At 41.1% G+C, this 22,171-nt stretch overlaps 1 protein-coding gene across 2 annotated transcripts in view; it reads left to right on the top strand.

The window, feature by feature from the left end:
- The first annotated feature begins 4,926 nt into the window (after positions 1–4,926).
- BLTP1 (bridge-like lipid transfer protein family member 1) overlaps positions 4,927–22,171 on the top strand; it is an 87,750-nt gene continuing 70,505 nt past the window's right edge. For both annotated transcript variants that reach the window (XM_053975255.1, XM_053975254.1), the window contains exons 1-7: positions 4,927–4,998; positions 12,562–12,691; positions 15,434–15,550; positions 16,948–17,026; positions 17,659–17,723; positions 20,809–20,995; positions 22,089–22,170. In XM_053975255.1, coding sequence (XP_053831230.1) covers positions 12,595–12,691; positions 15,434–15,550; positions 16,948–17,026; positions 17,659–17,723; positions 20,809–20,995; positions 22,089–22,170 — 627 coding nt within the window. In that variant the 5' untranslated portion in view covers positions 4,927–4,998; positions 12,562–12,594. The remainder of the gene's footprint in view (positions 4,999–12,561; positions 12,692–15,433; positions 15,551–16,947; positions 17,027–17,658; positions 17,724–20,808; positions 20,996–22,088; position 22,171) is intronic.

The raw sequence follows: 22,171 nt of genomic DNA, 5'->3' as shown, positions 1-22,171 counted from the left end.
TTGATAACAAGCAACTTCCAGCTCTGGCAAATGATGCACTTAAAACAAATTATTAATATTTGTTTGTTTTCTGAACTAAGTGTCTGTGATTTTATCCTCAGATGAAAAGAACCAAGGAATTTAAGATTTTGCCCTGAAGTTAAAGGATGTGGGTGTTTTGACCCAGCAGCTTCTGGTTTGTTGAAGTGAGTTTTCGCAGTGTTGTGAATATTTTGCATAAGGAGTATTTATATTTCTTTATCTCTAAGCTCAGTGTTTGTTTGTTTTTAATGTAATCTAGAATGAACTCTTATAGTAAATGCTGATGTTATTTAGAGGAAGCATAAATCAACCATTGATATCCTCACTGCTCCAGCAACTTCAAACCCCTCACTAAAGCAGAACTGAAGACAGAATAAAGTTTCATAATATACAGAGTGGTAGTAATGTGCTTTTCTCTTTCCTATATATTTGCAATTGTTGTCTCAGCTGGGAGGAAGAGGGAAATATGTGGAATTCTGAGTTAATTACCATGCTGCTCTTGGTCCACCGAAGGAGTGAGATGCTCATGTCTGCACACTGCAGCCTCCTTTGATACCAAACACAGGATCAGGAAAACAATTCCCTGGTATTCTTTGAGAACTCCCTGCAAGAGGATTGCCTGACAAGGGCTTTTCAATCTGATAAGGCTATGGAAGGGCTCTTTACAGCCTCCTGATTAAATGAATTGTCTCCTCAAGTAACTGATGCCACTGAATCAGCTTCCTGCTCCACGATGGTGAATGCCTGATTCTGCTTACTGGGCTGTTGCAGGATTTTTAGAGCTGTCATACCTGTGTCATTTAATGCCAGTTGGGCAGTGACTGCTTCATTCCCCTGGAAAATGCCAAGGCTGCCCTAACAAGGTAAATGGCTTAAGTCCCAGAAAAGACTATGAATATTCACAGTCATATTTTTGCCTTTGTTAAATAGTGTCAAGTACCCAGCAGCTTCTGGTTTTGTCTGAATAAATTCTGGCAGCCTCAACATCAGCTTGTCTTTGACCCTTGGATGACATCACCCAAAGATAAAGCAATGGGCTAAATGACTTGGGAGCTTTTAGAACAGTGTTCAGAGAAGCGTCTTCCACTGCAAAGCAGAAAAGGCATAAATAATTTAAAGACAGCGCTTTTACTCAACTACTCCTCTTTGCTTACAAAAAAAGTCCTGAAATTTCAGGCATGAAAATAAACATGAGGTGAATGGTAATGCCACCCAATGTAAACCAAGTTAAAGCATAGAGGATGTAACTGTCCTTAACTTGATAGTTATAAAATGAGACAACATTTACAAAATTTCTTTTCAGTTGCCATGCTGATAACTAGAGATGCAACATCATATTCTGGGAAGAATTAAGGATAAAATATTCTCTGTTTTCTAGACCATGAGAAAAATTTGGGCAAGATTGAAAAGTTATACCCTAGAGACAACATTCAAGCCTGGGCCATTCTTGCTGTGTGCATATACATAACACAATCAGAAGCTGCCAGCTTTACCCCAAAAAGGAAATGAACCTCTGGTATGTTACAGAGCAGACAGGAGTGTACGAACCCCCTGATTTAGCCCTAGCCTGCAAAATATGGATCTAGATATTACAGTAATTTGTTACTCTGCTTTAAAGGTATTGAATTGTGTTGTAGTGCATTACGTTTCATCTGTTAATCTCAAGCTGCCTTGAGAATGGCTCAGTGTGTCAGGAGAGGCTTTCCTGGTGCTTCAGATCTGAGTCATCAACTGGGTTACAGAAGACAAAGGTAATTAATCAATTCATTTCTGCTATGACATGAGCTTTTATGTTTGTGTGGCTAAGATATCTTGAAGCTTTGATTATTAGTTTACTCTTTCAAAAGTAATTTCTACAAATAAATTTCAAATGTCAAATATATTTTATTGTCTGGAATCAGCATAGAAAAGGAAGGGCTGAGAAAAGTGATTCGACATCATTCCTTATTGGAAAGAAAATGAAGGAAAAACTCCTTCAAGAAGAGAGAGAATGAAAAGAAAGCAGGGGGAAAATATCAGGAGCTAATTTGTAGACACTCCCCCAAAAGGTCATGGGAGGCAATGGAAGGAATGAAACTGGTGATGGAAATCAGCATCAGAGGCAAACATCCCAAAAATGCAATCTTCAAGAAAGCAGCAGGCAATCAGGCAGGGGTGCTGTGAGAATCCACAAAGCTCACGTCAGCACTAACCTACAGCAGGCACCAGGTCCAGTCCCTGTCACACCCAGGCAACACCCCTGCTTCAGGGAGCTGCACTCAGGGGTAAGAAATTTGCACATAACACCAAGAGCCCACAAGAAAAGAGAAAACCCTGGCACCCATTTTCCATGGTCCCAGGCTGGGATGCAGTGACTCACTGCATTGTCCATGTGCAAGGCACGGTGAGAGCCTGAGATGAACCAATTTTCTTGAACTGAGTAAAATGATGCTGAAAAAATAGTTCTCAAGCATAAAAATAGATGGATCAGAAAACAGAACAAATCTAAATCTAAAAATTATATGAATTGTTGGCAGTAATTGTTAAAATTGCTCTTTGTTACCAGTTTCGGAAATAGTTCTTATTCTTGCTGCATTAACAAAGGAAGGATCAAAGACATAGAAAACTACAGTGCTGCTGGCTGTCCTAAGGCAAAGTGAAGTTGTTAAATCACAGATTACAAATACACACATGGGCTCATTTTTTAGGTAAGCTGACTTTTTGGACTTAAGCTGACTTTTTGCTTAAAAATACTGTGTGGAATAACTTCTGCACTTGATTTTATCTGTTGCACAAGTAGATTTAAAACCCCTCCATTTCATGCTCACCAATGGAATTGGAATAAGACACAGAGTTTTGGCTAGCCTGGCTTTTCTATTTCAAAGCTGGTAACTTTAAGTTGTGGTATTACACTAAGAATAGAAATAATTTCTCCCTCTGCCTTATTTTGGTTGTTCTGGGACACATTCTGCCCTGTATTGATAAGAGTTTAAAAATAAGTCTAGTCAAACATAAAAATATTTTTGTGAGAAGAAAGTGCACGCTTATTTTACAGAGAATGTGAATATTAGTGTCCTTTGGAAAACAAATAAGTTCAAAGGTGTAGAGGGGTAAATATTTTTTCTCATGTTAATTCCATACTTCAGTTTTCCAGCCAGTCCTGTATCAGCATTAAAGCTTTAACCTCCATCTCTTACAGCAGGCACAGGACCACCTTCCCCAAGTTCTAATGATAGCTTTGAGCTAAAATTTCTTTGTGTGACTTATCTGCATGCACCTCATTAAAGCCTTTAGGCACCATGTGGATCAAAACATTTGGAAGAGCCTCCCAAGACTCCGTCCCTTCAGCACAGCAGATCAGGGAAGAGTGCTGGAGTACACCACCAGGAAGGAGGTGGAAGGAGGGGCTTCCATATGAAAACCAGGAATACTTAAACAATATTTTTCTTACTATGCTTAGTATGATGGGAATGTAATGACAACAATGAGGATAAACCTTGTTAGGTAATGCTGGCTTTGATTCTGGTTCATTTGCTGGGTGGAGGATGCCTGGAGCTGCTCTGAGCACGGCTCTGTCCAGCAGGGTGCTGGAGGCAGCTGGGGTCAGGGTTCACCTGTGGTTTGTGGCACTGCTCAAGGGATAATCCTGCCAGTGCCTTTCTGTGCCAGGTTAAGAGCTCTTGCCAGGCCCCTAGGGGCATCCATGCACTTGTGCAGCGAGCGGGTTCACGCTCGCTGTTTGCCGATACAGCTGAAAGTTGGCTCTGCAGGGGAAATCATGCGGAATGCTTGAGCAGACATGAGCCAGGAGGCAGGAACATGTGGCTCACAGAGAGGAGCCACGAGCCCTCTGCTCTGCTGGGTTCAGTTTCACTTTGGCCCAAGCAAATCGAGGCAGACCATAGACAGGTCTCACTGTCAGGCCAGTGAGAGCAACACCATGGCTTAGGGAATCTGTGTTTCTCACCCACAGGATTTATTTTGCAGGTACGGGGGGGTACAACCAGCCTTCTGATCCAGGTGCCCAAGGATGGGTATCCCTCAGGAGACACGCAGTGGTGCAGCTTCTGGAAACCTCGGGGGCATTGAGGGAACGTGGAGCTCAGCACCAATGCTGACAGTGTGCAAAGACCTCATGGAAGAAGGTACATGTACACACGCACACAGAGTCACTGTTTTGGTCTCCTCTAGTGTGCTATGGAAGGCTGGAGGATGCAGGCGCGGGTGATTTTAAAGAAATCTATGTGTTTTATCATGTCTGGGCAATTCTAAAGAAATGTGTCTACTTATCATAGTTGGCTACACCTGGCAGTCAAATCACGGTCATATGTGCTCAAAAATGTCTGAAATTCACTTTTTATCTGGTTTCGGGGGGCCAGCTTTCTTCACCTGCTTCGGAGGGCACAAACAACGGGCGGGAAAACGAACAGCCCGTTACCGGGCGGCTCGGCCAACAAACCCCTCCGGTGCCTCGCAGTTAAGCTCTCCGAGTACAAGGGCGAGCGGCAGATGCCGCGGGCGCGCAGGCGCTCCCTCCGCCTGCCGCTGCCGGGCGGGCAGCACCTCTTCTCCCGATGTAACGGGCAGCCAACCGCGCCGGGGGCGTGCTCCATTAGCGAGAGTCCAATTTCGGGGCCGTGTGCCCGCCAGCCCCGCAAGGTACCGGCTGCGGCCACGCCCACGGCCCCCAACCCGCCGCACACATCTGGCGACTCCAGCTGTGCCCGCGCCTGCGCGCGCCGCGGAGGGGCGGGCGCGGCTCCCCTCACACACACACGGGGCAGGCGCCGCCCCTCGCCATTGGCGGAGCGGCGCCTCGGTCCCGCCCCGCGGGGGGCGGACGGCTCCGCCATTGGCCGCGCGGGCCGGCGGCGCCTCTCTGTTGGCTGCGGCGTCGCCGTGGGCGGGGCCGCACTTCACCGTGAGGTGCGGGAGGGCCCCGGCTGCCGCCGCCGCCGGTTCCGGGTCCGCGGGGGAGAAGCCGCGGAGGGCGATGGCGTAAGTGCGGGGGGGAGCTGGGACGGGGCTGCGCTCCGCTCCCCGCCGGGATGAGCCCGGCGCGCAGGGGTCGGCCCCGCCGCTTGCCCTGGGCCTGCCGGGAGCACGCAGCCGCCCCCGCGCCGGGAGGAGCCGCGGTTCGGTGCGGAGCTCTGCCGGGCCGGGACGGGGAGGAGGCCTGGTGCCTATCTTTCTACCCCGCAGGGCGATGTGGTGACCCCCCGGGTGCCGGTCTCGCCGTGCTTCCCGTGGTCCCGGCCGCTCCGCGGGGAAGCGGTGCCAGGAGAAGCCCCTCCGGTGTCGAGGATTCAGTGTTTTCCCTGTGGCGTGAGTTAACGCCGTGCAGAAAGGCTGTGAGGCCGGGGGCGGGAGCTCAGGCGTCTCCGGTTGTGCTTGGCCTGCGAGGGAAGTTTCCCTGTGCTGGTCCCTGGGCGGAGAAAGGTGATGTCTGCCAGTGCCTCTGGTCCTGAGAGGGTTTAACACACACGCAGTGGTTTAACATTACATGCACCTGCTTTTTGGTGTGTCTGAAGCTGTAGTGGTAATGATACGTAATGATGTTATGCTAACGTGCTTGCACTTTACATTGTCAATAAAAACCCCGATGTAGTTACCAGTGTAATATGTACATAACAGATACAGTATGGAACAACACTGACACGGTGGAGGTGTTTTTTGGAGGTAGCAACTATCTCAATCACAAACTCTGTCTGGACTAGTTTCCCATCCTAAGACACATCTCCACAGCAGCCTTCACTCAACTTTGTCAAAACTTCCCAAGTCGGCGGTTTGCCGCAATGTGTAACTTTATCAGGTTTAATAAGAAAAGGCCACAGTAGTTGCCATATGAGTTCTTCTGTTGTGTCACTTAATTCAGTAATTCTGCTCTTCTGGCTTGTTCTTTTTATTGTGGCTGTGCAGGGGTTTCCCCTCCCCCCTTTTTATGTGTAGTGAGCAGCTAAACACTGGGACCAGAAATTTTGACAGCCGAGAAGAAAAACTGGAGTCGAGGAGGGAGTATTCCTCTTGTTTGTTAAAGCATGTTAGTAGGTTATTCAAACAGCCATTGATAAAACCAGTATTGAGCGTCCACTTAGGCAGTTGGCTCTGAATGGATGTTCAGGGATGTTTGTTTAGGGTCATGGCCTGAATTTGCACAGTCTAACAGTGATCATAAGTAGGTCTAGCTCTTGGTGGATCGTATGGGCTCATTGTGTGAAGGTATGGATGCATTTAGGGAGAGCTCTTATCCTTTTTGTGGTGTGCTGAAGTCACTCACCCTTTTGGGAATGCTGTTAGAGAACTTTGGCATGTGAAATGTGCATCAGCTGCTGTTTGGTGATTGCTCTTTTGCACCATTTTATCCTGTGGGAAATAGGCAAGAGGTTAGTTAATGTGTTCGGTTAGCAGAGTGCAGAGTTATCCTGTGTTTACTGTAATAACTTCTCCTAGTCACTTTTTATCTCCTCACATAACTTATTCTAGCACTTGTTGCTGCACCAAAATCTTTATGGTGACTCCAGGCTGGGGTGAACCTACAGGTAGTTCCCTTAAGGGTGATGGTGTATGTAGCTACAAGACTTCCTCTTTCCCCAAATTGTGGTCATGTGTCAAAAGGGAAATTTAGAGCAAGTATACTTCTGGGAAAATTCATAGGTATGGAGTAGATGACTTAGTTTCATAGAGTACTTCAAAGGTACAGTGCTGTACTCAAATTAAAAAAAGGGGAGGAAAAAAAAGTTATTGCCTTCTTGTTAAGACCAACAACAAAGGCCCCAAAGACAATATTTTTATTTTTCTCTCTAAGTTGAGGAATGTGCATGAGGGAAATTCTTAATTATTTCTACTGTTGTAAGCCTTTAGGTTCTACTGTTTGTAGGTTTCAGGTTTTCTTTTTTTTTGGGGGGTTTTTTTTTTTTTTTTTGGTTTTGTCCTTTTTTTCCTCTGCAGCATCAAAACCTGGCAATGTAAGCAAGAAAAGAACCAGCTCCCCTGAAGAAGTCTGCGAGGCAGGGTTAAGAAGTATATTTTTACTTTTAAACAGTTAAATGAAAAATCATCCCAATTCAACCAGGGATTCCTAGGCTAGCAGTGGAAGTACTCTATGTTGGTTGCTATAGCAGGAGCTTGTCTTTGATCTCTTTCCTAGGAAAACTGATGTCATGTACTATTAAAAACAGATAAATAAAAGGTACCACTTGTGCTGTGAAACTCTACCTCATTGGGTAGGCTCTTGTGAGAATTATTTTTATCTTGTATCTTACCGTTCCTTTGAGTATGCTTTAATTTGATTTAATTAATTTTGAACTAGACCTGTTATTTACTAAGCTACTGTAGTGCAAATTTTGTTTGACTAAGGCTGTCCACACACCGGCTCAACCAGGTGTGGCTCTGCTGGGCTCTGCCTTCAGTGCAGCTGCTTCTGCTGGGGGTTGTAGCAGGATTTCATTAGTATAATTAAAGCTCTAGTTTATTTTGTTTACAGTTTACCGCTAGTGGGACTTCAGCACGGGCAGACAGGGAGGGAAATAGACCTGATTCTTTGCTGTTTTCTTTAAAAAACTCAGAACTAATTTTAATTGGGTACCAGGTATGAAGGCGATGCAATTTGCCATGTGGCAGAATTGCTCTGTGGGTGCTGTCACTTCCCTTGTTTTTTTGTCTGTTTGTTTCTGTTTTTGTTTTTGTTTTTTTTACAACAACTTTCCTTCTCTTCCTTCCTCTTTCCTTTGCTTGTTGACTGAAGAGTAGCTGAGTTTCCTAAGCTGTGCTGGGATGGGTTTGAAGTGTTTGACCTAGCCTGGAGAGTTTTGGGACAGGCGCCAAGGTTGGCAGCTTTTTGTTTTGTGAGATGCATTTAATGTGCCTCTGGGTGCTGACAGCGTAAGAATATCCTGAGAGGAAAATTGTGTCCGTGTTTGTGAGCCTCCTTTATAACATCATTTACTTATCTAAACCTCTGATTTCATAGCAGAAGTGCTGGAGACCCTTTGAAAGGCAGTGATGGAGTGGGCAATGCAAAAAATACCTTTTCTTTCCTTTAAAGAACTGCCTTAGGTATGGCTTCTTTTTTGAGATGAGACATCCAGACGTGTTATCTACATGCATTTATTGAGACCAGGGGGATTTGCCTCCTGTCATTTAATGTGTCACTTTGGGTATAATTGTAACTCCACTCATTAGTAATTGCTGTAGAATTTGGGAATATCCTTGGAATGGCAGTTGGCCTCTAATAACTCCAATTAACATATGTTCGATAAGCACTGGATTTCTGTGAAGATCTGAAGGGTATGTCTGACAAATTTAAACTCCTGGTTTATTCCCCCTGAGAATTCCAGCAGTAATAAGAGAATTGGCCATGTCTATTATTTCCCTACCCACTTCATGACCATATAAAAGTGTTTATTCTCAATATAAAATTACAGTTTTTCCCCCACCTTTGGACACCCCTTTTATTCAGCTCTCTCTACAAGGGCATGCCAGGAAAATTACTTTACGAAGGATGTGGTAAACAGATATTTCTTTTTCTTTCTCCTGTTCTTGCCCAGCTCAAGACCCACATCACCCTAATGCTCCCAGGTACTGACTAAAACATTTGTTGCTTTTGTGCTCAGCTGTAGGTGCAGGACAGACCTTTTCCAGGTGGGTGCAGCTGTCCCTGCCAAGTGGCTGCACTCTGGTCACCGAGTTTCTGGTTTCTCTCCTGCCAGCTCTTGCATATATGCATGCCTCCTGTAAATTTTTAATGACTTAGCTCAAGCAGAGGTTTGTTCTTGGTGTTGAGTTAATTTGCCAGGCTGAGGTTAAAATGAGTTTGCCTATCTGATGTGATTGAAATGAGTTTGTAAAGATTAGGAGCAGCTGCTTTTGAGTATTTGGCATTTTAGGGATGAAATATTTGCGGTGAAAATTGGATCGGGCTTGTAACACTGGAAGCAGGCTGAAAATGAAGTGCATCCCCCAAGGATTATAACTTCCCTTGCATTTTTTTAGTACTGAAGAATGGATTATGTGTGACACAAGTAATTAAAATTCACTTTTTAAAGTCTGTTAAGTGTATGTTTTTGCTATAAAGACAGCCTGGCTGACCACGAGGTGCAACTTCACAGTAAAATCAATCTCATATCTTTAAGGCAGTCCAGTGTCTGCCTTGAGCCTGCTAAGTGCTCCAAACATGCACAACCTGAAAAGCAGGCCCCTAGTATTTCAGTTAGGGCATCATAAATGAGGGATTTGGCCTTTATCTCTCCTTGCTTCAGATATTTATTTGGAGAAAGACAACTACATGACACTCTAGAGGACTGCTGTGAGGATAAAATATGAGTATCAGTGTTCTGTCACCTCAGTGCCACAGAATATTTCTTTTCTCCTGTCTTCTTCCCAGGAGAAATCTAATACATTTTCTATTTATTAACATGGTATGTGGTAAATGAGAGTCACAAGTGACATAATGAATAGTAAAAACATGTTTAAAATATAAGGCAAGAGGGAAGGCAAATCCAAACACGTATCATGGTTTTGGACTACATTTCAGCATGCTGATGAGCTGTTCATCACAGAACAGGAGAGATCTTGAGAAAAGATTATAAATAAATGCAGAGATACAAATGTGAAGTTCTGGGTTTCTGTTCCTCTTTGAGGTTTTTGGGGTTTTTTTGGGCTTTTTTTTTTTTTTTTTTTTTTTTTTTGGTGTGTATTTGCGTGGTTGGCAAGTGCTAGCTTCACACCCTTGGGTCTTGTCTTTGCAAGAGTAGTTCCTTGTAGAGTTTACTTCAGAGAAGACAGTAGGCAGTACAAAAACATTCCAGCTTCAGCAGCCTGTGGAATTCCTGGAGAGTGCAGCAGTTTGCTCTGGTGGCAAAGTTAAGTTTGCACACAGGGGTAAATGTAGCAGAGTGTGAGCAGTGAGAGGCCTGCAGGATTCATAGCTATGGCTACAGTGTATAGGGCATGGGAGAGGAAGGCTGCAAGGCCCAGGATTGAAACCAGTGGTTCCTGTGTATAGGAGCTAGAAGGTGCGGGACTGTGGACAGAAAGAAGTGCTAGTTACTGAAAGTAGTAAGTATCTGTTCTGAAAAGATTGCATCTCTTTCTCTAAGCAATCCTGACAGTTCAGATCCTGCCCCTTCATCCTCTGGGCCTTATAAATGCGCAGGGACATTATCAACAGTGTGTACTCCTTAAGTCTCTGCCTCTATCCCCTTTTTATTGCAGTAATTAATAATCTAAATGGATTAAGCACCTGATTCCTCTGAAAGCTGAGAACTCATATCCAGTGCAGGAGTTGCTAGTGCCTGGTTTTGAGTGCTTGCACTTTTATTGCCAGCATCCTCTCTCAAGGAACTTGATCAAGGGCAAAGACTACCCCAACAAAATAAAAAAAAAAAAAAAAAAAAAAAAAAATCAGTGGGCAAGGGTATTAAAGGATCATCTTTCAAGCTCAAATATGTTGTATTGACACATGATGAGTGATGGGGGATTCCTGAATTTATTTGCATGCAGGTAGCAAATGTATCCCAGAAAAAAATTGAAAGTATGTCCAATTTATTGTTACGGATAGTGATGACAAAAAAAAAAACAAAAACAAAAAAAAACAACAACAACAACAACAAAAAAACCAACAAAAAAAAATCACTGTCTTTATTTAAGTAGCTAAGTATCAAAATTCAATATTTTCAGTCTCCAAGTTGTCTTGCCATGGTCTTATTTAATGATTTTTAATAATGTTTCAGTATCATGTGATTTTGGGTGATAATTTCTTAGGAAAAAGCCATGGTTTGCTTCCTTGATGAGATTAAATATTGGTGGTTGAGGCAATAGATAGGCAGTCCTCACCTATTGACAACATTTCCATGGTGGTCTTGGTCACAACAGAGTGACCCTGTTGTCCCTTAGTGAGAACGGGAGAGGACAGGTTCTTCCATCCTTTTATGCTGGAAATGTTGATTTGACTTTCTCTCTTCACCCTGTGATTCAGGGGTTAAAGGCTTCTGGAGGTTGCCTGCAGAGGCATCATCTGCTCCATCATACAGACTGACATGTGGCTTTTTTATTAAGGTACATGTGCATGTCTTAAAGCAAATCACAGGGTCATTATGTGATTTAATTTGCTCTAAAGTCCCTTCTGAAACAACAGCTCCTTTCTTAGCCTGTGTGCATGTCTGTGATGTTTATTCCTCTTATTCCTCCTCTTTGTAGGGGAGTAAGTTGGTAGTTTTTTTACCATCCCTGCTGGAAACTGGTGTTGGTTCATCGTGTTTCTTTGTTGTTTCTTTTTTCTATTTGCTGCTTTCATGCTATTTCCTCCCCATTCTGTTCCTTCTTGCAGAAGGGGTAATGAACAAATTATTAACCTTTATTCTTGGGACTGTACTCCTATTGTTGCTCTAAACACAGGCTGTTGGTTCAGGGTACAACAGGAGAAAGAAGTGCATTAAAGGCAGTTTTTTCCCAACTTTTTTCCAGTTAAAATAATGAGAGTAGTTTGAGTATTAAAAGGAAGAAACAGATGGATTGCTACACTTACTGCTAACGTTTGCAAATACTGACTACTCCAAAGCTGTTATGCTGCTGAAAAACTAAGGACTCATCAATATTAGTTTTACGTTCTATAGCCCTTAATGGAAAAACCAACAGAGTCTTCATAACAAAGGGGAATAAAGTCAACTCATATTTTTTGAGGGGTGAACACTGTCAGGAAGACAGGCTGCCAGGAGCAGCTGGAAGGTTAGAAGGTTAGAAAAAAAAGCAGAATTAATGCTTCTTTTTTTGTAAGAAGATTTGACAGATAACATTCAAGGGAGAACACTTCACATGAAACCAATGCAACAAAAATACTGCTGTGTAATTACAGATGTTACTGAGTTGAGCAACTCCCTGCTAATCACATTTAATTAACATAAACCCAGTTGCAAGGTGATTTTTGGATGATTGAAGGCGTGTGTAAGATCAGAAGGACTGGTTTTCTGTTCTCTATAACAGATGAACCAGTTAGTTTTAACAGAATGATACAAATCCATGCTGAAGCAGAATTATGGACACAGCAGATCAGGGGATTTTGGGAATTTTCTGTAACCCCTGGAAGTGTCTCCTTTTGCCTTTCCTTCTGCAAGGGCAGGGGTTTAGTCTCATGTTATATTTTTACATGTTAGTAAGTTTAATACAGCCTCATTTTTCCTTGAATGTTCAGTTGCCTTTTGACTTACTGCTGTGGCACAACAGGTTTAGACATTTCTTTGCTTTTGTATGCTGTACAGGGCATTGAGGGTACTAAATTTGGAAAGCATATTTTGGTATTTTATTGATATATAATTTGTTTGGGGCAGTCTTGTGCCTGGAAACTGTTCCAGCAGAGATGAGTAAAAGTGTTTCTGGAGCTCTGGAGTAGAAGAAGAGGTAGCTGAGAGTCATGAAGTTGTTATTGAAGGAATAAAACAAGTACATTTGTATTTGTGTGAAACAGACTGCTGGAGATTATTTAAGATGGTATATAGTCCATTTTTTCCAAACTGTACCATGCTTGTTACTCATTTCGGTTTTGGAATGGTTTTCTTTTTCCTTCAGTTCTATAGGTGCTGGTGCAAAAACAGTGTAGCAATGGATCAAAGGAAAAATGATAGTTTTGTCCCAAGTATCACACAGCTGGAAGATTTCCTGACAGAACACGACTCCAATGTGGTTTGGCTGTTAGTAGGTAAGGTAAACTCTTCTGTTTTGGTTAAATTTCTTTTATGATACCATAACAAAGGATTATCATGACAGTCAACTACAATATCTTCCTTTTGCCAATATGTGCCTACCTGCCATTTAATCTGCTGTAGTTTGGAAAGTGATCTAAGGACTATTGTGTTTAATGACACAGCTTCCAGACTAAATTGTGTTCCACAGTGAGCCTTTAAGCCAAGCTGTCATTTAATCAGTTATGAGCTGGATTTGTAAACATACCTGATTTAAGTATGCTGATTTTTTTTTTTCTTTAGCACTAGTGCTATTGCTTATATCGGTGTAGGTATTTTTATTTTCTTAATCTAGACAAGTGGATCAAGGACAATAAAATAAATATGAAGTTGTACTCAGGTCCATGTAACAATACTGAAAGTGTGCAGTGAATTCAGACTTTTCCAAAGGTAGATAATTAGATAATGCCTGCTTTCCAGCCTTGAATCTTGGACTTAAAGTGACGGGCAACACAGGATAAGCAACTTTATTTTTTCACTTTCACTTCCGACAAGTTAAAGCAGTCTGTTTTCTGTTGACATACTGGAATTATTTTTCAGTAGACAAAATTAAATAGAAAGGACGTAGGTAAATTATTTGAGGGTGCTTACTGTTTGTTATCTATTTCACTTTAATGTGTTGAAATGGAAAGTTTGTGCTCAACATAGAGTTCTCAGTGTAGTCAAGATGAAAACAGGAGAAGTCACTGGTAGTAGCTTGTGGTAAAACATGGAACAGATGCAAATAGATCTGAAAATTTTGTCTTCAAAAGCTTTTGACTTGCTTCCTGTTATGAGGTTTGCATAGAAACACATTGGAGTGGTGTTTATTAACTGACCCAGTTTGAGCCAGCCTTTCCTCCTTTGGTTTTATGTGCTGACCTGTGGCATCCTGTTATAAGGGAACATAAAAAGATACCAGTGTTTTCCTGTCCTGAATGCTGAAACAGCTAACTACTGGTCTCAGTAAAAGGTGATGAATTCCAGAAATGTACATGCTCCTCAAAGAGCCGTTGCTCACTTCTGGAATAATTTCTAAAAATCACATGCAGTAAAACTTTGGAAATGCAATTTTCAAAACTTGGTTTCAGTGAAGAGGCTTTAAAAATCAAGACTATAATAATGAAATTAATGAAGTTTATGGGATTTAGTGAAGGAAAAGGCTACAGTTTTTGGCATAGGTGAGTCTAGTGCTGAAGGCAATGGATCAGGACTGGAAAGTGCACTGGTTTTCCAATTTTTCTTAGTATGTTTCACCTTGAGAGGCCACCTTCTTGACTGCAGCCATCTAGCAGTGCCAAGTTGAACTTTAACCTCAAATTAAACTCCATGGACCCTCAGAGTGTGAGTCCCACCTTTCTCCCTCCCCACAGAGGACCAGCAGGGAGGAGCTTACTCACCTGAAAGTGGGGGAGGTGAGCACTGTCCTTGGAGTGTGCCTGCCCTCAATGCCAGCTGGAGTTTGTTTCCTGGGATGTAGATTCCACCCTCCCTGCTCTTTCCTGTGTGATCGCCTGCACAGATTTGGTTTGCTTGACGTGTCAAGCAGCTTATTGCCCGAGGGTATGAGCTGTTTGAATTTTGGTCACACTGGATCCATTTTCTAGTAAGGAAATGACAAAAATCATGGAAGTAATTTTCACCTTCTCTTTCTCTTTCAACAAAGTATTGTTATGAAGCAGTGGAGTATCCTACTGAAAAAAATAAACAGTGGAAGAACAAATAGTTTTTGTAAATTTTTTCTAATTTTTGAGTAATTATCTGAACTCTCTTCAGAGTTAAGGCGCCATGCTGCTATGCATTTCTGCACTTTAGATTTTCCATAAAAGTTTCCCATTTTTAGCATAAATAAAAAATTCTGTTACAGAGTTCAGGTTTTTTCCCTACTCTGCTTTGGGTGAAACAGAATGGTAATTATCAGTAAGGTGAATTAGAACTAGTCCATTCCTTGGCAGTGCCATTCCTTTTGGGTTTGTCCTTCTGGAAGCTTAGAGAACCCTTGTAATTAGAAATAGGTTACTAGCTCTTAATCAAACAAAGTAAAAATTACTTTGGGGATTAACAGACCTATTTAAAAAAAAAAAACTTGTTCCTCATTGGATTGCTATTTACTTTTTTCCCTATCAAATTCCATGCTTGAACTGTTGAGGTATTTCTGCTAGCCCAAGGGCTGGTACATTTCTCTCAGGAGGTAGCATCATAGGAAATGGTTTTACGTATGATATTGTTTCCTGTGATAATGTATGAAAGACTAGAAATTTAAGTTACAATTTGCAATTTGGAGAAGAGTAGGGAAGGTATGTAGTATGACTTTGGTATTGGGGCTTTTTAGGGTGTTCTGAAATAAATGTCCATGTGGGACAATGCATGTTACAATTCAATCTATAAAATCTAATTCTTAGATGATAAGTGATGTAATGAAATAATGTGGTGCCTTCTGCAGGTCCTCTGGGAGGACAGGCATTTTTTTATATTGGGGAATGGAAGAGCAGTGAAGAATGTATATTTTTCTGGACTTCCCATTTCCCCTTTTGCCCCCTATCTCTTCACATCCTTCTCACACCATCTCTCTGAAAACACCCATTAAAATATCCCATCAGTTTCAAATTTTTTGGAGAGCGGGAAGAACACTGCTATGCCTCGTAGTCCTAATAGGTAAGGTTTTTATCTGGGTCAGTGTACTTTAAAAAATGCTTTAATTCATTGTAATCTTTCAACAGCAACAATATTGTCCTGTGGATGGATTATCTACCTAACTTATTATAATTCCCGGAACATTGGACTCATTTTAACGTTGGTTCTTAACAGATTATATAAACATGGCTACATCCATATTGGTAAGTTATGATTAATGTAATGCCACTCTTTGTCTACTGCTGTTTATCATACCTCAGTTTGCTAAAAACTTGAAGTAAACTCAGTGTTCCTTCATTGGAGTGATTTGAAAACATTCAGTGGATTCAAAGCAGAGACTCAAGCCTTGAGTCGCTGTTCCTGCACTGCCCTTGCTTTCTAAATAAGCTGTCAGAACAACTAATTACAGGTTGATCCATACTGGGACTATGATATGTAGAATTGATTGCTAGAACGTTTTGCATCCAAATCCATTAACTTTTTATTAAAATATTTTAAACTTTTTTCAATAAAACAGGTCAGTACAAATCACTTGGGCACTCACCCACTTACAAAAATACCTGGTGCTGAGTCACAGAGGGCTGTAGCCCACAACCTCACTGATCACACTTCTAATTTTCTTTCACTTGCTCCTCTGCCTTCCTCTGTATGCTTCACAGAATAGCAATTACTTCTGTTCTGGACTTTTTCTGCAGCTATACATCATAAATGTAGTGAAAACTTAAAACCAAAAAATCCCACTTATGCTTGGCCTGCCACAGACACCCTTGCAATTCAGTTGCTTATATGTTCAAGAACCTAAGAACTGTATTCCAAACCATGTTTAAATCCAGCTTTTTTGAAGAGCAAAATAGATGAAATACTTACTGGCTGCTACATTTGATCTACAGGCTTTTATTAAAATTTCTCTGTGAAATTGCCATTAAGTAAGGACAGCTGATATGGCTGGCCAAATATGTGGTATTCTTTATGAACCTCTTCAGTGAGTAGAACATAACATTAATTAAATCCCATCATTTACTGCTTGGTTTCAGTTGTTTAATGTTGATTTTGGTTTTTTTTGTTTGTTTTTTTTTTTCCCTTTAAATTATGGTGTACTTTCTGTGAGTGAGGTGAAAAGCCCTAGGAAAAATCTGGGCTACTGTATTACCTGCTGGTCTTTTCATACTTATTAATACTTCTTGCTGTAAACATAATTTGTCATAACAATTGGACCAAAATCCTTACAGCCATTTAAAATTTTTAAAAACAGTCCATCAGGAATCTTTGTTCCTCTGATTATGGTCTTGCACACAATGGCTTGAGACTCTAAATGTTCTAAACAGCTTTTCTAACTCTTGAGATTTGCAAGGCACCTGGATGTTTCTGAGTGACCCCTGAATAAGTCAGGGGCTTGGTTGTATTGTTGGGTGGTGCCAAATCCAGCATCCCTTAGTTATGTACTTTGTCTTCTGTGTTCTGAATCTGTGACTTCCCTTCAAAAAGGGAAACTCAAGATATCCAGTTAACCCAGTTCAGATAACTGAGTGCTGTATTCTCTCTGTTCACAAAATCAACAGCTTTAGGGTAATGACCATTTTTTTTTTTTCCCTATAATTAGGTTCCTTTTCATTTTCTGTGCTGTCTGGAAAAGTCATGGTGCGTGAAATCTATTTCATCACAGAGGACATGTCCATCAGGTACAGATTTCTAAGGAAGTCCCCCTTCTAAATAGGTATTTTAAATACAGGTCTAAATAGCACAAATCAAAATGTCGTTTTCCAAATGAGCAGTCTATTTGTAAGTGTTAGACTGTCTCTTTTGGCGCTAGTATTTAACAATCCTACATACTTGGCAGTTCATTTGCTGCTTTAGCCTTATCATTTGGAAGTGAATGCTGGATAAGATGGTAGTTGTCCTTCATATTTGTCAAATAAACCACTTTGGAGTGTGAAGGAGAACTGTGTTTACATTTATGTCTTTGACTCCTTCATGCTCTTGCTCTTAAATCTGGAAGATTCATGTTGGCCAAGTAGCTGGCATTACTTACTGAGATTTAGAATAATTTGTTTTGTGAACGGAACACCAGCAAATAGTTTGTAGTTTTGATTCTTGCTGTCAGGTTTGGAAAGTCTTGAGGAGGCAATGGATATGGGGTTTTATATGAGTTTCAGCTAAAGCAGGAATTGTGTAATACACAGTGTGCTGTAATGCTTTGTGCTTTCATGTTGCTTGTAGACTGCCTTAACTGCAGATCTCTGCACAAACTGCCTGTAGGATGTTGGATTGTAGCTCTGTCAACTTCTGTTTTATTCCAATTTATTTTATTTAGAATTCAAGATGGATTTATCATTTTTCGCTGGTGGAAGATGTACAACCCTAAGCAGAAGCAGCATGGTATGTTTCCCAGAAAGGTTTCAAAGTTTAAATTTACAGGTAGCCTACAGAAACACACTTCCTTTGCACAGTCACAGGCATGCAATTGCTTTGTTAATATGTACCTGAATTTCTCTGTATCCTCAGAAGGTATGGATTTGTTCACTGGTTGCAGAGGAGATGAAATAAATACAAAATTCATTATTGGGTACATGACCCTTCCTGACACAAACCATTAATCTTAATAGTAGTCTTCATTAGCTGGAGTCCAAGCATAATTGTCTCTGTATTGAAGTTGATAACTATGATGAAGAGATGTCTTATGTTCTGCAAGTGATTTTGTTTCTGAGTTTCAGTGGGTGTTGTGCTTTCAGTATTTTAGCTGAAGTGTTTTGGTAAGGGATGTCCTTTAGTATTTGACAAGCCTCTGTCTTGATGACATCTGTGGTTACAGAAGTGGGAAAGTATAAAAAAATTCATTTTTCTTCCTTATCTCTGGCTGAAGATGGATGATTAATACAGATGCAAGAGATTAATTCTACCTGCAGAACACACAGAGAGAAAGGATAAGTAGCCTGAGGCTGTGTGCCTAATCATTTATAGAATTGGAATCTTGTTGAATGAAACCTGGGTCCTGCTTCTCTTGACTTTTGGAGCCATCACAGCTCCATTGCTCATTCAAGGATGTCCAGAAATGTCAGCTATCTACAGCTGAGTATGCTAATTGAGAGGGTCATTGAACTTTGGAGGGTTTTTTTTCCCCAGCTTGCCTTTGGAAGTGGCTTCTGCTGGTGTGAAGCCTCTTAGACTTGTCAGCAAGCTCATGGAGCTGTTGCTGTGTCAGTACCAACTCAGCAGTACTGCATGCAAAACCAGTCAGGTGAATGTGAGACACCACTTTGGGCAGTGATATGAGTTTGGAAGAGCTGCTCATTTCTATTTACTGAGGCACTGCTCACCCTCTGAGGCTGTAGGGCACAAGTCAAATTCATTATATGATAAAGTCAAGAAGTGGAACCTAGTCTTAAGAGTTAATTAGATTTTACCAACCATGGGTTACTGTCCAACGGGTTTTCATAGGATTGTCTTCATCTGCTAGTTAAAACATATTTCTCTAGTGGCTCAGAGAATGAAAAAATGAATTGAATTTAATGCAGTGAACATGGTTGCCTGTTCTCTATGGTGGCATTTTTGCTTGGCAATATTGCGAGGCTTTAACGCTTCCTGCTGGCATTTAAGGCCATGTGATCAGTGGACAAATAATCCAAGTAACCACAGAAGTTAGAGGTGTCCAGGTCTGACAAAAAAGGTAACATGACTAAAATGCTCTTTAAGTGTTAAGTCATGCTGGGACTTGAGGTTTTGTATATACTTGGGAAATGGAAGTGGTTTAGGAAGAAAAGCTGGAGGATCATGTTGTGGATAGGGCACACCCCCATGACTTGGCTTAGGTGCCACAGCCCATTATCAATTTTCACATTGTGAAACAATCTGGTAGTTACTTGTACATAACCTACATAAATGCTTCTTTGAATCATTTAGTATCATAACATTCAGACTTGCTTGTCTTCTTTTTCCGTGTTCTAGCCAACCAAATTGATGTGTGGAGGTCAAACCTTATTTTTGTTGTTAGGAAAAAGAGATACTTGTCTCTTTAAATTCCCTTTAAATAAATGAATTAGTACATATGATTTCATTTAGTAAATCAAGTCTAATACTTGCATCCAGAAATTGAAAAATTACATTTGTGTTCTTGATGCTGCTGCGATCTCCTGGGTGAGCAATTGTGTGTCCCAATCTTTGTCCATGTCATTCTTACTGATGCAAGTTAAGGTTGGCAACAAATGGATTTGATGGTACTTTTATGGGAACAGGAAGGATCTGAAGCCGGCTTGTTAACTTTTCTCTGTCTCTTGTTCAAGAAACCTGTGATGTCAATGTGTTCTGGAAACTTACTTTCTATATGTATATATTTCTATAATTATATGGAAATTTCTGGTGCTTTAGATGTGATGGAGAAAGAGTGGGTTGTTGTTGGGACAGTGTTGCAGAGATGTGTGATTTTGAGGGACAGAGGAGTTTTTTATCAAATTGGGTGCATTTAATCAAGCAGATATCTCTCAACCTTGGCTCTTGGGCATCTGCATTTCTTCTTTTGACCCTGACCACAAATGTTTGCTCTGAGTTTTAATTTCTCATGTCTTTGGGAAATGTTGCCTTCAGTTTGTACCCTCTGAATTACAGCTTGGGGACTGCTGTAATAACCATTGATTCTTCAGCTGCCTGAAGTCTGTTTGACTTAAAGACCAGATGAGGTTTTTAGAGCAGCTCAGGTCTCTTGAGTCAATGTGTAATGGGCACTCTTTCAACTGGGTAATTAGGGGGAAGTGGTGCAAGCTTTTCCCTCACATTAACTGCATAATTAGGTCACACTTTCTGAGGCAAAAGTATGTCACAATGAGCTCTCTATATGATCAGCAGATGTTAAAACAGGTTTTAAGGATCAGAGAACCAAGCTGATATAACAGTTGAAATCTTAAATCTGGGAGAATGTTGACTGATTGTGCAAAATGAGTGTGATCCGGTTAGTTCTGCATATTAGTGTTTTCTGTTTCTCTATAAAAGAAAGCTTTTTCCCACTTCAGGCATGCTGTACCAGCGAGCTTGGCTAGAAAACCATTTGGGTTTTGAGATGGAATTGGTCTCAGTGATATATGCGCTAAAAAGCAGAATTTTTTGCCGAGGCTTCTGTTCTATGAATCAAGATGGATATTTGTTTATTTGTTTTCATACATGAGACTGAAAAACTTCATTTACCATTTTGTGCAGTTTCTGTCTGGATTTGTTTTTGGACTGTAACCTAGGGGTGAAATGTCTTTCAGATTTAATATTTTGTATGCAGCTGTCTTATTTGCCAAGTTTTACTGATTTGCTTAGAATGCTGTAATTATTTTGTGGCGTTTTTTACTGCTTTTTAATATGTACTTCAGCAGCTGTTCAGTACTGTGTGGATTGGTTTTGCAAAATGTGCATATTTGAGAAACTGTAAATATTCCAAGGGAGTGTTGAAATAGAATTAGAACCTCTTTTCCTGCTATTTGGTTAGATCCAAAGGCAGAAACTCGGCTGTATATTATGGTGAATGACTTTGAATTTCATGTGTATAACCGCTCTGAGCTTTATGGACAACTTCAAGAACTGTTTGGCTTGGATCCCACAATAATTCCAGCAAAGAAAGATGATGAGAGAGCAGAAGTGAATGGGAGGCAGAGAACACATGCCAATCTTGAAAGGTAAATAATTATTAATTTTACTATTTCGTTATGCTTTGTTCTGCAAAGTGATGAACTAACTGGGGAATGTTTTGTTAACATGTTCTCTGGAGGCCAAATGAGGGAAGCACAACAGTGAGAAATTGCACTGACAAGCCTGACAGTCTGAATCTTTTCCCTTTCCTCAGATTTCCTACCAGTAATAATTAAAAAACACATCCAAACAAACCAAGCACTCTTGTTTAATGCTCAGAGACGGGCTGAAAAATCTATATGAAATACAGTGTGGAGAGGAAGCATGTGTTGAAAAGGATTATGCTGGCAGAATAATAATGGTTTTGCTCAGTAGAAGTAACAGCTGCTCAAGACATTGAATAGGCAATATGTGAGGATCTCTATGGTCTTGTGTACAGCTACACAAACTGTCTTCTGTTAATTCCTCTTTTTGGGGTACCCCAGAAAACATGGTGTAGAAACCTAAGGAGTTTTACATGGCTTATGTGCAGTGCAGTCAGATGTTCAATAATTAGCCTCTCTTTGGGCAGGACCTCACCAGACTGATTTACTGTCAGGAGCAGAGAGGATCTAACGAGACTTGAGTCCTGCCACTGCTTTTGGCCAGTTGCTAAATTTCAGAGTGGGCAGCTGCAGGATGCTGTGGCAGTCGTGAGTTTGAGGAAGGGCTCTGCCTCCCAGCCAGTCTTGTTGTGTTTTTATCTCAAGCCCTTATTTACAGGTGCAGGAAGGATTTCTGCCTTTGAGGAGGATGTGTCTTGGGAAATGAAAAATCCCATGCCTCAACAGGAGTATTTAGAATAGGCCTAGATCCTCTGAGGAAGATTTATTTAACTATTGCTCTGAATTAAACAAGGCATGCTTGTTTCCTACCTGTGTCAGCACCAAGGTGTAGCTCCATGTGCTTCCTGCTGTTCTCCCAGGCTTGGGAAGCCTGGCAAGTTGTCTGCTAGCAGGTCCTTTGCAGGAGGCACCCTTCTGGGGAAGGAATATTCCCCAAGATCTGTGTTCTGAAGACATCTAGAAGAAAAATTTGGTTGATTCTTCTGAAGAAAACACAAAATAATAACCCCCTTTTTTAATTTTTTTTTTTATTTAGTGTAAAAGTAAAAACAGAATCTCAAGACCCCTCTTCTTCATGGAGGTCACTTATTCCAGTCATTAAAGTCAATGTGAGCACGG

The sequence above is a fragment of the Vidua macroura genome, chromosome 4, assembly GCF_024509145.1.
Source record: "Vidua macroura isolate BioBank_ID:100142 chromosome 4, ASM2450914v1, whole genome shotgun sequence".
NCBI lineage: Eukaryota > Metazoa > Chordata > Aves > Passeriformes > Viduidae > Vidua > Vidua macroura.
Note: the sequence above shows the minus strand (reverse complement) of the source record. Positions and strands in the feature narration are given on the sequence as shown.